Here is a 17,051-nt window from a genome sequence, read left to right as displayed (position 1 = left end):
AGGACTACTGTATAATTAAGCTCTAATGGGGGTACATCTTGGAGGGGAAGTAGGTTTTTTTTCTTCTTTCTTTGGTGTACTACGGTAGAAGCCAGGGACTCCTGCATGCTAGTAGAGAGCTTTTACTGAGCTATACTCACTGGAAGTAGGTCTTCTGAGACAGGATTTCACATAGCCCAGGCTAGCCTCCAACTTGCTTTGTGGCTGACGATGACCTGAACTCCTGACCCTCCTGGGTATATCTCCCAAGAGCTGGGATTATAGGCATGGGCCACCATACCCGACTTAGCAGGAGTATATTTTAAATGTGGTACATGCAGTAAAAACTTCAGAATCATAAATGACTTTCATAAATCCATTCAAACGCCTGGAAGATATGAAGAGGGTATCTTCCCAGATGGGGCTGAATACAGCTACGCACTTTCCCAGCATGGAATAAATACTTCAGCAGATCAATAACTATTTCTAACCTGCTGGGTCCCCTCCAGTCATCCTCTTTGCTCTCCACAGGTGATCTTCTTATTCCTTCCCATGTTTTCATTCATTGTGTTTCCCTGAGTGCCTGCCCCCCAGGCTTCTCAATTCCTGTCACCTGTCCTCACATGTCACTGAAGACATTGATCTCTACCTGCCCAACCAGCTCCCTCTACTACTGAAACCTTAGGAGTAATGACACATTCTTTCCACAATTTCCCACCATGCACTGTGGTGCGGCTGCTGTGACAGCAGTGCTTTTAAACGGGGAGTTTGACCAGTGGGGGATAATTTCCTGAGGTATTTTGCCTTCTGTGTAAAGTACTTTTAAAGGTGTATTTTATGTATGCATATAATTATGCATGTAGTGGGACGGGTGGAGAGGGGGCCGCGGCATGGAGTTTGTGCATGGGAGTGCAGAGGCCTCCAGAGGCCCGAGGGAGATGTTACATCCTCCGAAGCTGTAGTTACAGTTGGTTGTGAGGCACCTGAGGTGCTGGGAACCAAACTGAGGTCCCTTGCAAGAGCAGCATGTGCTCTTCCCCACTGAGCCATCTCTCCAGCCCCTTGCTTTTTATACAAATTTTTTGCTTTTAACAACGTGTACGATTAAAATTAATAAGAACAGAAACCACTCGCTAAACTCTTAAGAGTCATTTTGTTTTATGGAAACCTATTGAAAGACAGTCTGGATGACTGAGAAACCAAAACCAAACTGAAATGAAAATAGGCACACGCTGCTCCGTGAAGCCATGGTGAACGTCTAGATTGTAGGAGGTTTTTATAAAAACGATGTGGTGGGGCTGGGGAGATGGGTCACTGGTTAAGAGCACTGGCTGCTCTTGCAGAGGACCTGGGTTGGGTAACTCACGAACGTCTATAACTCCAGTTCCAGGGGATCATCCAATGCCATTTTCTAGCTTTGATGGGCCCTGCACACATGTGGTTATACACACACTCATGTGGGAAAACACACATATCCATTTAAAAAAAAATAAAAACAACCGTCATGTTTGTAAAAAACACAAAGTAAATACAGCATGGTGCTAGATAAAGGAAACTGTTGTTTTTGATTCTATAGTTGTATTTCTCTTATAGGAGCCCTTCCCATGTAAGATTGGAAAGCTGAAGATCGAACTTGGATGCAGGGGAGTATACCTTTACATGATGTTCACCGACACCCACTGCACATGCAGGGACCAGGCGGGACTGAGAGCCTCTAAGAACCAAGCCCCATGCTCACCAGGGAGGCAGAGAATAAGCAAGCGGTGTCTGGCCAATGTCTAGCAGTTAAATATGCTGTAAGCCAAATTCATCCAGCATAAGAGAACAAAGAGTCGGGTGGAGAGAGGTGACCCTTGAGCAGAGATGTGATGATGTCATGTACTGAAAATCCCTGTTGGGAAGGGACTCTAGGAAGAAGGAACTACAAGTGCGACAGGTAAAGGCTGCAGTGAAGTGTGGCCAGATCAGTGTGTCCGGTGAAGTTGAGGGTGGGAATCCAGGACGGAGAGGGGCCAAAGTCAACAGTCACATGAGCTTCTACAGACAATGGCGGGGGGTGGGGGGGTGTGAGTCTTCCTCTGTGCCCTTCCATTTACTGAGTTCAGGGCCTCAGTAATGGGGTGGACGTGCCTTGGTTTGTGTTTTCTGAAGTTTGCTCTTGCTAAATTCCAGAGAATGGGCTTCTTTCGGGTGAGGATTTGGGAAGAGTGACATCAGGAAGACCAGTGAGAGGTAGAGATGTGACAAGGGCTTTGGCAGTGGGTCTGAAGAGAAGTGGGTGGCTTGTGCTGTGTTTTTGGGGGTAAAATTGATAACAATTGCTAGATTTTTTTTCCTTTTCTTTCCCTTTTTCTTTTCTTTCTGTGTACTTGAAACTTAGATGGGGCTCTCCACCTTTCCATCGTGGGTAGGAGCGGGGTCCATGAGTCCCACCATTCCTGCGGATCCCAGGACTGCTTGTGGTTGCTGGAGGAGATGGTGTCATCTTCTCAGAGTGTAGTCACTGGGGTACAAGGTAGGAAGAAAGGAAAAGGAAGGGGGGGGGGCAGAGGGTAACAGGGAGGGAAAAAGCAACTGTTGCAAATATGTGTAAAACTGTGAAAATACTTAAGGAGGCTCAACAAGATGGCTCGGTGGGCAAAGGCGCTCGCTTGGCACTTGCTGTCATGCTGATAGCCTGAGTTCAGTGTTGGAACATAGACGCAGAGGGGGCGAACAGATTCTCACAAGTTGGTGTCTGATCCCCACATGGTTGTGGGGCTTCCACACTAAAACAATGTAAAAATAACAAATGAATACAGTGAAAAGAGAGAGAGAGAGAGAGAGAGAGAGAGAGAGAGAGAGAGAGAGAGAGACAGAGACAGAGACAGAGACAGAGACAGAGAGAGAAAGAGAAAGAAAACCTAGACCCATGCTTCTCAGCCTCCCTAATGCTAGGACACTTTTAATACAGTTCCTCATCTTGTGGTGATCCCAAACCACAAAATTATTTTGTTGCTACTTCCTACTGTAATTTTGCTACTAATATAAATTGTAATGTAAGTACATGTGTTTTCCGATGGTCTTAGGCAAGCTCTGTGAAAGGGCCGCTCAACAGCCCCCGGCCATTGGCTTAGACTAAAGTGCTATTCACAGAATGGTCAGAATACAAGATTAGCTTTAAGGAGGCAAGCAGGAGGGGGTGGAGTATCCAGGTTCATACAGAGAACTTAACTTTGGAATTTAGAGCACTCCGTGCTTGTACCACCAGGACCTTTATTTGAAAATGGGACTTCTTTTGAGGGAAAGGAGAGCTGTCAATCATGAATTCCAGAAGACAGTATACAGGGTTGTCCCAAGGCAAGGACACACATCGCAGTCACTCTTCCTCACAACTCAGTTCCTTGCAGCTGCTTGACTTTAATGATTTTATCTTTTTTTTTTTTTTTTTTTTTTTTTTTTTTTTTTTTTTGCATATTGTAAGGTTTCTATTAGGCCAAGACTGACTCAATGTCAGATTCTTCAAGTTGTAATTGAATCGTGTAATTAAGTGTCATTGATGCTGGATCGTCTGTATTTTCTATTCAAAGGTAAGTTCTGGTCATTTTCAAATACATCCCGAGTATCTTAAAACTTGATATGTACATACCTGATTTTCATTATATTGGAAATTCATTTTTTCATACACCACCGCCTTAAACACACACACACACACACACACACACACACACACACACACACACACACACCATGACCATGTTCCTCTGCAGCTGGTACCTTGGCAATTGGGTTCTTTCTGGAAAGGTCTTCTCCCTCTCGAAGAGCCACAGGGGCTGTGATCCAGGCCCGCTTTTGCCGCACCAAGTGAGGGTGCTTAGGGAGCTGCTTGTCTTTGCTTCTGGGGCTGAGGACCTGGCAACAGTATAACCTTCAGTTAGCACATCCCTGAGGCTTTGGTGAGATAGTCTATTAATTCGCTAAACTTATAAATAGTGCACATATTAAGGTATTACTTAAAATAAATGTAATTGATTAAAAAGCAAAATAGTGCAAAAGTTAAGATACATTTTGAAGTTTTTCAAAGCTTCACTTTCATAAAGGGAATGAAGAAATTCTAGAAAATTCCTCAGGCAGAGAGGTGGCCTCCCAGCTGGAAAGATGGCAGGGTTTGCTCTCTATAGGAAGAAAAGGTTTCCAAAGTGAGGTTAACAAAAGGCCGACAAATAATCCAGTCCCTTACAGGTTAGGAACAATACCAGGGCTTTCTTTTCGTACTAGCTGACAACTGAGTTTCATGTACTGTGATGACTCTTTGGATTAAAAATCCATGACTGTGTATTTTAGGACATTACTCTTCAGAAACCGCTGACATAAACTTGACTCCACCATGTAAGGCTGTCCATGTAACCCTAGAAATGGTTCCATACCAGGCTCACCTCATCGTTCTCATCTGTTGCTCTAAATAAGCATGTATTTTATTTTAAATTATTTAGTCATTGATTTTTCTTTGTTTCTTAACAAAATGTGAATTATGGCTTAAAACATTTTTCTTTTTCTTTTCTTTTTTTCGAGACAGGGTTTCTCTGTGTAGCCTTTGCTGTCCTGGGCTTGCTTTGTAGACCAGGCTGGCCTCAAACTCACCTGCGATCCACCTGCCTCTGCCTCCCAAGTGCTGGGATTAAAGGCATGTGCCACCGTGGCCTACCCTTTTCTTTTTAATTAAAGATTTATTTATTTATTTACTTATTATGTATACAATGCTCTGCCTGCATGCCAGAAGAGGGCATTAGATCACATTATAGATGGTTGTGAGCCACCATGTGGTCGCTGGGAATTGAACTCAGGACCTCTGGAAGAGCAGACAGTGCTCTTAACCACTGAGCCACCTCTCCAGCCCCTTAAAACTTTTTTCAATGACAAGTTTTCATGCAATATATTTTGAGCACCTCCTTCCCTTCCTACCCACCTGCCTCATGCTTGCTCTCTCTCTCTCTCTCTCTCTCTCTCTCTCTCTCTCTCTCTCTCTCTCTCTCTCTCTCTCTCTCCCCCTCCCTCTCTCAGAAACAGATGAGAATGCTAAAACTTACAATGTAAACTGTGGAAGTCCTATTCTTTACTCATTCCTTGGTAATGGCTCAGGGAAACTTCCCACAATTCCATAGCCACAGTTCACATTCATGGGTAAAGAGCTTTCAACTCACTATGTTGATCAGGTTGGCCTCCAGCTGATAGAGACCCACCTATCTCTGCCTCCCGAGTGCTAGGACCAAAGAAGTGTGCTGTACCAAGCCTTACAAGGCATCTTTCTATCTATCTATCTTTCATCTATCTAATTTATATCTATCTATCAATCATCTATCTATGTATCTATGTATCTATCTATCAATCAACCAATCATCTATCACTGCACTGAGCATTCTCTGCTGTGTGTCCTCTGTGCTTGTTTGAATGGGAAGGTCAAAGTCTAAGGAGGTGCAGATTTCCCATCTAGTAAGGCATAGCCATCTGTCCACCAGAAATCTAAGGCACTGGGTCCCAACAACCCCTCCTCCACCTTTAGTTGCTCACCTCTAAGTGAAGTCCATTTCCAAAGTCCAAGCAGACCTGTAAAATAAAATTATAGACATTAAAAATAAGAGTCCAGGACAGCCAAGGCTACACATAGAGTCCCTGACTTGATGCAGATACATACACACATGGCCCTCAACAGTTGGTTTAAGTGTACAACTGTTGTCTTCATGGTGGCTAATGTTGAAAGTCCTCAGTCACAGGGAAAAGCAGGGCTCTGGACTCTACTTTCTAATTTATGGGCTCTGCATCTGAACCCGGTCAATACCTGACAGGTGACCCCTGCAAAGTGTTTGCCTGCCACAGTCTCCTGTCTGCTCTTTAGATACCAGGCTAGCCTCAAAGTAACTACTGTACCTTCAGGTGAATTCCCCACTGAAGTTGGCTCCAATAGGAAGGCATCTATGTGGTACCATTTTACTGACTCAGAATTTTGAAACATGAATTGAGCTATGCTGTGCGAAAGCCAACCTGTACCATCTCATCCTGTAAGGAATTTTTATTTCCTAAGAAGTTCTATGTTATCTCGGCCAGCTCCTAGACAAACTAATCGAAACCTCAAAAAGTCGAAATTAACTTTTATTCATTATCGATTTTTAGTAACACTCCTAAATGATTCTCTAAGATGCATCGCGGTGACTAACAGAGCTAGGCTTTTATAATGTTTAATCCTTTCTACTCTCAGTTTTCATCATACGGAGATGTGAATGGTGCTTTTCACAATCGGCGGCATTGAAATTATAATAACAGTTGTTTGGCCCCATCGGAGCATTTCCTGTTCAATAGGTGTGGGGTGGGGCCCAGGAACATGTATTTTTATTTACTCTTTAGGTACTACTGATGCATCAAGGCCTCCACGGCCAGTTTCGAAAGCCACAGCCTAAAGACCACAGACTAGCAAGGAAAGACAAGAGCCTGGGCAATTAATTCACAATCCTTATGATGCAGAGAGCTGTGTGCAGACATGACTTCTGAGTGATGCGATTAAGGCGCTGTGAGTTTACAAGAAGGTTTTTCACCTTATAAGTGCCAATGGGATTGCTTTAGAGACTGCACGCGTGCGCATGCGTGCTGCTGCCTGTGGTGCTGGAAGGTGTCCAATTTCCCAAAGCTGGAGCTACAGACAGCTGTGAGCTGCCCCACGTAGGTGCAACCTAACTGTTGCTCTTCAAGAACAGCGAACACTCTCAACCGGTGAGCCATTTTTCTAGCCCCAAGAGCGCTTTAAATGGTCTTTTCCCTGTGGATTACATCTCTCCTTCAGGTTTACATGTTGCGCTGACGCCGGACATTTATCATTAAAAAAAAAAAAAAAAAAAAAAAAAAAAAAAAAACTTTTACCTTTTTATCATTCGTTTCTCTAACAGCAGCCACGAATGCCTTTGAAAGCAGACAAAGCAGAAGCTAAAGTGTGTGCGTGCTTTATTTTATTTGACATTTAAGAATGGTGTGCTGTTTCCATCATTTAAAAATTTTTACTTGCAGTGCAGTTATCTCTGAAAATTACGTTTGAAAAATAAAACGAGGGAAACTGTATGGTCTTCACTGAGGTTTAAGAAAGCAGCCTTTCAGGTGGATCACTGTGCATTCGAGGCCAGCCTGGTCTACAAAGAGAGTCCAGGACAGCCAAGGCTACACAGAGAGAAACCCTGTCTCGAAAAATCCAAGAAAACAAAACAAAACAAACCAAAACAGCCTTTAAGCCAGAGCGTGGTGGCACGCCTTTAATCCCAGCACTCAGGAGGCAGAGTTAGCTGTGAATTTGAGGATAGCCTGGTCTACAGAGTGAGTCCAGGACATCTAGGGCTGTTATACAGGGAAACCCTGTCTCGAACCCCCCCCCACCCCCACCCCCCGTCAAAAAAAGATGCAGCCTTCTTCCCACCACTAGATGGCACTAGCCTGCCAGGAAGGTGGACTTCAGGAACCACTGGAAACTGACCTGTTAACAACTGTCTCCAGAAAGGTGGACAGGCAATGTGGAAGGGTTCGGAGAGCCGCATGAACACGTGGGCAGGATTCTACCATGAAATTAGGTATATTTTGCTTTACGTTTCTTTGCAGCTCCGTGCACTGCCACGCGAAGGATGCAAGGTGTGAGCCTGTGAGCCTGCGGACGCAGGTAGTTGTCTATGCAGCCCCATCTACTGGTGGGTGAGGGCTGTTATACAAACATCAAGTTCTCTTGTTCACACTCCCCTTCCCCACTGCAAGTCTCGTGACCAGGAGAGTGTGAGTGCACCCAGAGACTGTTGTGCACACACATAATTCATGACTGTGAAGTGTGTGTGTGTCAAGTATTTCTTATTCAATCTATCTGGGCATTCTATGTTTTTCTTTTTCTTCCAGTTAGCATGCAAAGTAATGGGTGTCATGTGACATTCTATAGATGCACACGATTGCGCTCCGTTCTACCTCCCTCCTCCACTGTCCGAGCCTCTTCTTGTTTGTCCTCCCCTTCCCGCCAGACAGTTGCAGCTTCTGCTTTTATGACGTATGTGCGTGGCCCTATTGTGTCCCTTTCTCTTCCTCGCCCTCACAGCCATCCTCCTCAAAACTTTTATCTTCCACATAGATATTATGTAAATCTAGATTCTATGGGTGAGAGGGAACATGCAATTTTGTCTGACGTTGATCTGTTTTGCGTCCCATAATGATCTCCAGTTTTATTCACAAATTCTTTCGCACAATTCAGATTGCTTTGCTGCCTTCTCAAATGCAAGAAGAAACGAGCTCATCTGGAAGGGCCATTTCTGCGTCCAAAAAATTTAGTGAGTTTCTAGGCACATGCAACAAGGACACCACTCTGATGACTCTCAGAGCTTAGTTAGGAAAGAATAAGGAAGTGCTTATTCCTCCCGGGAAGGGCAGGTCCTCACCTGTGTCTTTGAGATTACTTCTGACATCATCATACAGACAGAAAGCTGTAATTCATAAGTTAGGCATAGTAAGAGATGCACACAGCTAATAATAACAATTATAGTGGCATACGATGATGAAAGTTATTTACATTTTATGAATTGTTTATATCTTAAACTTTTCATCTACTAGTTTTCTACCACGATTGACCATGCCTAACCAGAGCTTCTGGAAGTAAAAGCTATGGGGGAAAGCGCATGCCACAGAGGGAGAGTCTTAACTGCGGGTGGAACGTGCAGAGGCAGAAGGTACTTCCTGCTGGGAGGGAGGAGGTGGTGATGGGTGTGGCTTTGGAGAGGGTGGAGAAGATAGGAGAAGGGAGGAGAACCCACAGATCAAAGGACACAGAGATTTGAAGTCGACAGAAAGAGTGCTGGGTCTAGCTAGCGCCCCTTGTATGATGGTACCAAGCAGAAAAATCAGACACAGTGGGAAAATCAGACAAGGCGCCTTCACTGATCATGAGGAGTGACTTACCACCTTAGAACAGGAAATTTGTCACGATGCCGGTACTACAGCACAATAAAAAAAGGCAGGAGACAGTTTGAAGGTTTAAGGAATAAGGCAGGAGAAACGGAAAGAGGGGCAGTCACTGGGCAATGGCCTTGGCCGACACCAGAAGGAGGCAGAGGAGGCTAAGGCTTGAGGGAGAGCTTTTCAGAGGACAGACTGGAGCTATGTTAAGCTAAGACGACAAACTGATTAGGGAACAGCAAACGGTGGGGGTTCCCAGGTCAGTGAGACGCCGGCTACTGGCCACGGGATTACTTCTTACCCTTCTTAATCATATATGGTCCTGGGGTCTGTTCCCTCTCAGCTGCTGCCACCCACGCTCCTCCCAGCTTCTAGCCCCACACGATGTCTCCCAGTGACGCACCCACTGACTATCCTTTCATCCCATTTGCCCAGAAAAATGGGGCGATGGACGGAGCCCTCTGGAGCCAAGAGCCACAATAAACCATTCCTTCTGTCAGCATGCTGTTCACAGCACTGCAAAGCTAAGCATCATGCCTCCTCAGTGCGCCCACTTGGCAAGGAGCCTTCTGGCTCCTCCTGTTAGTTTGGAGGCCTGAGACCTAGACCCCCATATGTTCTTCTGCCTCACATGCTATGTGAAGGCAACGTGGACTCTTCCATCTCCTTGGCATAGTCCTCTCAACCTAGTGTGTTCTCCCTCTTCCTCTTTCTGCCATCTCATCAACTTGCCATTCTTCTCCTATCCCGCCCGGGACGCCCAGGGCTGGGCTGGTCGCTCATTCTGCACTGTGTTAGTCACTACTTTGATCTGTACCCAGTGGGAAGTTAGTCATTTCATCGTCACTTATGAGACAGTACGCATCAACCGAGCAGGACGTGCCTGCCTTTGCTATAGACTTCTTGTGTGGAGCACACTGCCTAGCACTAAGTGGTCATACGGCGCTAGTTTCTTTCCTTATAGGCATTTCCTGTCTTATCACCACTGTGTGTTATACACCCTGGCACCCCAACTTCCTGCATACTAATTATCAAACTTCACTTAGCAAAAAAAAAAAAAAAAAAAAAGTCAATGAGTTTTGAAGTAAAAACATTTAACGCCATACGAGGTATACTTGTGAGCTGTAAGGAAGGACTAAGTGGGGAGGTCTCCTTCATCGCAGACAGAGCATATGGTTAAACATGCTCCAAAGCAGCTGAGCTTTGTGGCACCCATGGAGAAAAAGCTGTGTTAACGGGAGGCTAAAAAAACACTTAAAGCTCACGTGTGCTTTCAATTGAGGCATCTGAGTTTGGGGAACCCGGAGAGACGGCTCAGTGCTTAAGAACACCTGCTGCCCTGGCAGAGGAGGTGGATTTGGTTCCCAGTGCACAACACAGTGCCTCACAATTGGTGTGTAATTCCAGACCCAGAGGACCCAGCGCCCTCTTCTGGCCCCTGTGAGTACTGGAAGCCACGTGGTGTCTACCTACAGGCACAAAATAAACCAATGTTTAGATTTGCATTTTTAATAGAATTTGACTTTTTTTTTTTGTTTTGTTTTGTTTGTTTTTGTTTGTTTTAAGTATCAACTCAGGGGCCAGAAAGGCAGTTAGTTCAGTGGTGTGGGTGCTTGGTGCCAAGTCCAATGTTCTCCTACAGATTGTAGGAGAGGATGCTTGTAGGTGTCCTCTAACCTCCACATGCGCACTGTGGTATACATACGCACGCGTGCACACACACACACACACACACACACACACACACACACACACACACACAAATAAATACACTTTTTGAAGAAAATTTAAAAATATCAACCCACATACGATTTTTCTTTCTTTTTTTTTTTTTTAAGACAAGGTTTCACTATGTACTTAGGTTCATCTGAAATTTACAATGTAGCTCAGGCTAGCATGTATCTCATGACTCTACTGCCTTAGTCTCCCACGTGCTGTGATTATGGGTGTGCGCCCTTATGTGTAGCTCTAATGTGTACTATTTTGCCCATGTAGACACTGGTAGACTTTCAAGTGTTTTAGAAACTGTAAACCAGTAATTCTCACTCCTACACTAGGGTCAACTGGAGTTCCTACAGAAACATCTTTCTAGACCTCGGCCTTTAGAGTTTAACCTACGAATCCCTCTACATAAGGGAGAATTTTGACTGACACAGCCTCATTTTCCAGGCAAAATACTTTCATTTATTTATAATTAAAGAAAACTGTTACAGTTGGCATCTTCCAACTTACTAATTTTTAGAAACCAAAACACATGTCTTTTTCAAAATTCATAAGTATTTGATTATTTGTACAAGCATCAACGCTTACCATGCAGTTTGTACTTTATTCTTAACTCTGTGCAATTTAGTAGCATAATTATCTAATTGCTGGTAATTTGTGGAGCCCACTTGTTAAATTGTGCTCCCTCCCCCAGGAAGGTGTTGAAATGTTAATGAATTGGAAATAAGGTTATTGGAAACAAAGGTCTATCCAGATTTAGCCAAGCTGATCTCCTGAGGCTGAACCTCACTCAGTTACACTGGTGTTCTCAAAAACCCTGGCCACAAACACACGGGGGAGGGGGGTGGTGGTGACAGCAAAAAGTGACAAGAGAGAAACTGCCATGTGAAGATGGGAGGACTAGAGGGAGACTTTGCAGACGGGTGTCAAGGACAGCCTGCCAGCTGTCAGATGCTGGGCAGAGGCACAGAGGGATGCAGGGAACAGGGCTCTGCTGACAGCTGGATTTCCCAGCTCTAGAACTGGGAGACCACAAACTTTTGTTGCTTTAGGCCATCCAGTTTTAGAGGCCCCCAACCCGCCTTTTTTTTTTTTTTTTTTTTTTTTTTTAAGTCTGGCGAAAGGATATGTTATTAAACACATCAGCTCAGGACTAGAAGCTGAATTTGAATCCACAACATGGAGTTTGACTTCTAAACACAAGTTTAGGTAAGGCAAAATTGAGGCACCTATCAGAAAATCCCTCCTCCTAATACTTTCCCCCCCACAGTCTATCCCTCTGAGAATGGTTTTAGTATATATATTGTAAGCCAGGTGTGGTGGCACACAGCTATAATTCCAGCACTCTGGGAGGCAGAGGTAGGAGGATCACTGTGAGTTTGAGGCCAGCCTGGTCTACAAAGTGAGCCCAGGACACCCAGGACTACACAGAGAAAGCCTGTTTCGAAGAACAAACCAACAAAAATGTATACTGTAGAGGAATGTTAATTCAGAACATGGCTGGTCTGGCAAGCAAGCACATCCAAAGATCTTCTAGGTCTGTGTGATCCGGCTGGAATACACACACGCCTTTAATCCAGGAGACAGAGGCAAGCAGATGAGTTCAAGGCCAGCCTGGTATAGAGCAAGTATCAGGTAAAGAAAAGCTTAGGTCCAGGTATGGTGGTACATGCCTTTAATCCCAAATGAAGGTAAAGTTAGTTTGTAGAAGGAAGCACCCATGTTTGAAAGTGGTGTCTAATTGAATGGCAGAAGATTTGATCGAAGACAATCTGTTCAACTCTTGCCAGAAGAAAGAGGAAAAGGAAGCTACTTAAGAGGAAGTTTTATAGAGAGAGGAGGCAGTTTTACCAGGACAGTAATAGAGAGATGGGTTGCAGAGAGAGAACTCGGGTGAAGATGGAACAAGCCAGAAAATAAGAAGCCAGATTAGAGCAGATTGCTGAATTAGTTTGAGGCCAAGTGGAGCAATTCCGGGCCTGGAGAGAAGCCAGATTAAATAAGTCAGCTGGGAGAAGAGTTTGAGCCAGAACAGCTGAGTTGAACGAGCCAGGCCAGAGCTCAGAAAGAACAAGTAAGGGTGAGCTTATTAAGGAGTAAGTCTCAGAGGCCAAAAACATAAACATTCTAGGCCTCGGTTACATTATATGAAGACTAGAAACTTCCAGGACTAGGCCTAGATTAGTAGTAGGAGGCAGTAAGCCTCCCAGACAACAATTGAGCCAGGAGAATAAAAGTTACTTTTACAGTATACAATATATTGCATTAAAAGCCTAAGTATATTAAAATTATTTTAGAACTTAAAAACTACAAATGTTACAGTAATTTCACATTAAAGTCTAGTAGTGATATTTAAGATAAAGGGTATTTTGAAGTGATTAATATATTAAAACGTTGAACCATACTATGAAAATACAAGTTCTGCTAACGTGGTCACATAGCCATAACTTCAATGGGAAATTTCAGCTACAGACAAATGGGAATACATGTGTACATAGGTCCCTGCATTTGGGAATACATGTATAATTATGTCCCCACATTTCTAGACACCCCCTGAATTCTTTCTGTGGATAGCTTTACAGTGGAGAGATCCTAGTCTTGAAGAGGAAGAAGACTTTAAGGCTTTATTCAGAAAACTCTTTCTGCCATTTTGACAGAGTTGGGTGACATTCTATAGTTACTTTGCGGTGTGCCACTGAAGGGACAAGCCGAAGACCACTACTGGCTCGCCGGCACGGCTCAGTGCTCAACACGTGTGCTCAGCCAGTCTGAGCTGGGCACCCTTAACTGTAATGTTTGGGACCAACAGATTTCAGGTCTGTTTTTGTTTTTGTTTTTTAAACAAAACCAATATAGGCACCGACTTTATTAACAAAGCATCTCCAATCCAAAACTCCAGTCTGAAAACTGAACTTCTTGAGCTCCACCACGCTCAGAAAGCTTAGAGCACTTTGGCCTCTGATGCTCACCTACCTGGACTCTCTGGACACTTGAAGGAGCCGGTGTGTCTATGTCTGCCACATTCTCTGGCGCAAAGATGTGGATGAGGCTGGGTTTTGTAGCAGCCTTATTCAGCCTGCCTGTGGTGTCTAGTCTCTAGCTCTGCGGGTGGCCAGGGGCGAGGCACAGACATGTATGCTCTTATGCATTCCATTCACTGTGCCCTCTAGACTGTGGAAGTGACACTGAGGCTCCTGGCTCTGTGACCACAGATGGGGCAGCTGCTAGCTGAATGGCTGGGTCAATGATATGGTAGAGTCAAACTATAATGTTCTGAAAAGATTCTCTCTCTCTCTCTCTCTCTCTCTCTCTCTCTCTCTCTCTCTCTCTCTCTCTCTCTCTCTCTCTGCGAGTGTGTGTGTGTGATGCTTGTGCAGGTCACAGATCTGGGGGCCAGAAGTTAAACTCAGGGGTTGTTCCTTAGGCTCGACCCCGCCCACCCACTTTGCCTTTGGAGACAGGGGTTTTTTGTTTTTTAATTTTTATTAATTTATTCATATTACATCTCGATTGTTAGCCCTTCCCTTGTTTCCTCCTATTCCTCCCTCCCTCCCTCCCACTTCCCCCCCTCTCCCCTCCCCTATGTCTGTGATTGAGGGAGACCTCCTCCCCCTATATATGTGGAGATAGGGTTTTCATTAAATATGCAGCTTGCCGAGCAGGCTGGGCCAGGCAGCCAGCCATCAGGCTGCAGGGAGACTCTGCCTGCCTCTGCCTCCTTAGCACTGTAATTATAGAGTGCACCTGCCCATGAGCACTTTTACTTGGGTATGAGAGTTGAACTCTGTCTTCCTGCTTGCAGGGTAAACATTCCAGCAGCTGAACTCTCTAGTCCCAAATATCACTCGCCACCCCCTGCCACCCCTCACCCCCACCCCCATCTGTAGAGTAAATGCTGTTATGTAAGGCTGAACTGACCAAACTGCTATAATTTACATCCATCCTATGAAGGACCCACCATTTCCCATCCGTTACCAACCTTCTATAACTGAGAACAGAGTGCTGAAATGCCTACTGTCCTTAATAGGTCACCACACCCCTTCAGATTATATCAGAAAAAGCACTATAGAAACACATTGAGGGACTGGAGAAATGGCTCAGAGGTTAAGAGCTCTGGCTGCTCTTCCAAAGGTCCTGAGTTCAATTCCCAGCAACCACATGGTGGCTCACAACCATCTGTAATGAGATCTGGTGCCCTCTGTACATGCAGACAGAACACTGTATACATAATAAACAAATAAAATCTTAAAAAAAAAAAAAAAAGAAAGAAACACATAGAACAGCCTGCAGATTCTGTTCCCTTTCAAAGGAGTAGCCCAGCACTGTCTAATTAAGCAAAAAGGCACATAAAATGCTAAAATGGAAAGCCTAACCTTAGCTGTTCCTTTTTGAGTCTATGACCTGGCTTGCATGTGGAAATTGAAGGGAGTTTTTTTTTTTTTTTTTTTTTTTTTCTTGTATGGACAGGATTAACATTGGACTCTAGGTGAGACAAGGCAGGCTAGCTTGGCATCCCCTTAGCCAGGATACAGCAGCATAAGGGGATGAAGTTACTCCTCAGGTCAAAACAGAGTCCAAGATTGTATCACAGGAATATCTCATGAAAAATGACCTCAACAGCATGGGCAAAGCAAAACCCAACTGCAAGAGAGCGGGCTGTCCTAACAGCCTGCGGCTCCTGGGGTCCAAGCGCTCTGCGGATTGCATTGACTCATCTTTCTTCTGGTTTGCCTTAAAAAAAAAAAAAAAAAAATCTACCTCTTTCCTTTATCCCATCAGCACTCCAGGATCTCTCTCTCCCTTTCTCTTGTATCACAATGCCTCTCAGCAACTCTGTCTGTCTGTCTCTCTTTCTTTCCCTATTTCTCTCCCTTTCCTCCTTCAATCACCACAACTCTAAATACATCATTTAGAGGCAAAAACTTCCAATAGAGTGAGTACGCATACCGTTTAAATGTCAATCATGATGTAAAAAATAAGGTATGATCTTGTAATTTAATCTCTCTGAACCTAATGGTGAGTTTTTGTTTGTTTGTTGTTTCCATATGATCCCACAGTTTATCAAAACCCACTTGGCAAATCTCCGCAAGCCACAGACATTCCTAAGTTATATGCAATTTCGTTAGCTAACAAACAAACACAGCCATTTAAAAATCCAAGTTGAGCGTAGAAACCAAACGTAAGAAAGAAATCTAGACCTTCGGTCTGAAGCGCGTCTCTGTTGTGGAAAAACCTTTTCTTTAGAAGGTGGCTTCGATTTCCTTCTAAATGATAAAAACTACTACACACGTTTATTGTAATACGGGCAAAGTACTAAACGTTCAGGCTAGACCAATGCACCTTTAAGAGCAAACCCCTAAACTCTGTAAACAATACTTTTAAAGAAGGCACTTTTAGTTGTCGTTTTTTTTTTTTTTTTTTTTTTCACTCTAGGAACTCATGTCTTTCCTGGTTTCCCGGCTCACTGATTATCAGTAGTTTCAGGAACTTTAGCGAACTTGCAAGAGGGTGCGCGCGGGGCTTCCCACAGCCTCCATGTTTCCCAGTCCAGAAGGCAGCAGACAAAGCTCCGGGCCCCCAGGAAGAGGGTTCCTTGCCCCGGGGCTTACGCACCCACAGACCGTGCCAGGGGCCTGAGTGTGACGGTTAGGGAGAGGGTGATTGGGCGCGCATTCTGCCCACCCGGCTCGCCGCAGGTTGGGCCCAGCGTTGTCCCACCGCGGGGACACCAGGCGCGTTCCTGGCTGGGGCGCGGGGGTCACCGCACTTACCGACGCCAGCAGCAGCCACAGCAGCAGCAGGGCGCACCGGCCTCCCGGGCTCCGCGCCATCGCCTCACTCCGCCGCACCCTCGCCTCCGGGCCTCGCCAGCGCCCCGCCGATCCTCCTGGCCAGGTCCCTTTGGGGGCCGCCCTTCTCGGCCTCAGCCCGGCCCGGGGTGCGGTTCCAGGTGTGGCCGGGTCAGGAAGGGTAGCCCTGGGCCGGCCCGCAGCCTGGATGGAGGAGGGGAATACACTCTGAGGGGAGGTGCGAGGCAGTTCCCGCCCTCTGCACCTGGGGCGCTGACGTCCCCCGCCGGGGACCTTGGGTGGTTGGCCCCGCCCCGCCCCGCCTCCTTCCCGGTCCCCTCCTCCTTCGGGACTACCTCAAGTCACTGTCCAGACCCCCAAGACAGGGAGGGGATCTAAGGAACGGAACGCAGGGAACTCGAGATCGCAAAACTGCGGCGGAAAAGTGCTGGCGTTGCGGGAATGAGCTCAGGTGGCGACGAGGTGACACGCTTGCCATGCCGCATGGGGCCTGCTCTTCGGAGCAAGGTTTCAGGACTGTCCCTTTAAAGGCCTCTCACCTTTTCTCTGTGGCCCTTTCCAGCAGGTTTGCAACTTTTTTGGCTCAGAGGGAGACTGTAG

At 45.5% G+C, this 17,051-nt stretch overlaps 1 protein-coding gene across 1 annotated transcript in view; it reads right to left on the bottom strand.

Moving 5' to 3' along the window:
- Dsg2 (desmoglein 2) overlaps positions 1-16,721 on the bottom strand; it is a 43,792-nt gene extending 27,071 nt beyond the window's left edge. Inside the window, exons 1-3 of the mRNA XM_051163159.1 lie at positions 16,413-16,721; positions 5,527-5,562; positions 3,736-3,870 (exon numbers count right to left, since the gene is read on the bottom strand). Of these exons, the coding sequence (XP_051019116.1) occupies positions 3,736-3,870; positions 5,527-5,562; positions 16,413-16,472 (231 nt within the window). The 5' untranslated portion in view covers positions 16,473-16,721. The remainder of the gene's footprint in view (positions 1-3,735; positions 3,871-5,526; positions 5,563-16,412) is intronic.
- Between the last annotated feature and the right edge of the window lie 330 nt (positions 16,722-17,051).

The sequence above is a fragment of the Acomys russatus genome, chromosome 20 (assembly GCF_903995435.1).
Source record: "Acomys russatus chromosome 20, mAcoRus1.1, whole genome shotgun sequence".
NCBI lineage: Eukaryota > Metazoa > Chordata > Mammalia > Rodentia > Muridae > Acomys > Acomys russatus.
The sequence above is the reverse complement of the archived record's forward strand: the minus strand, read 5'-3'. Positions and strand labels throughout refer to the sequence as shown.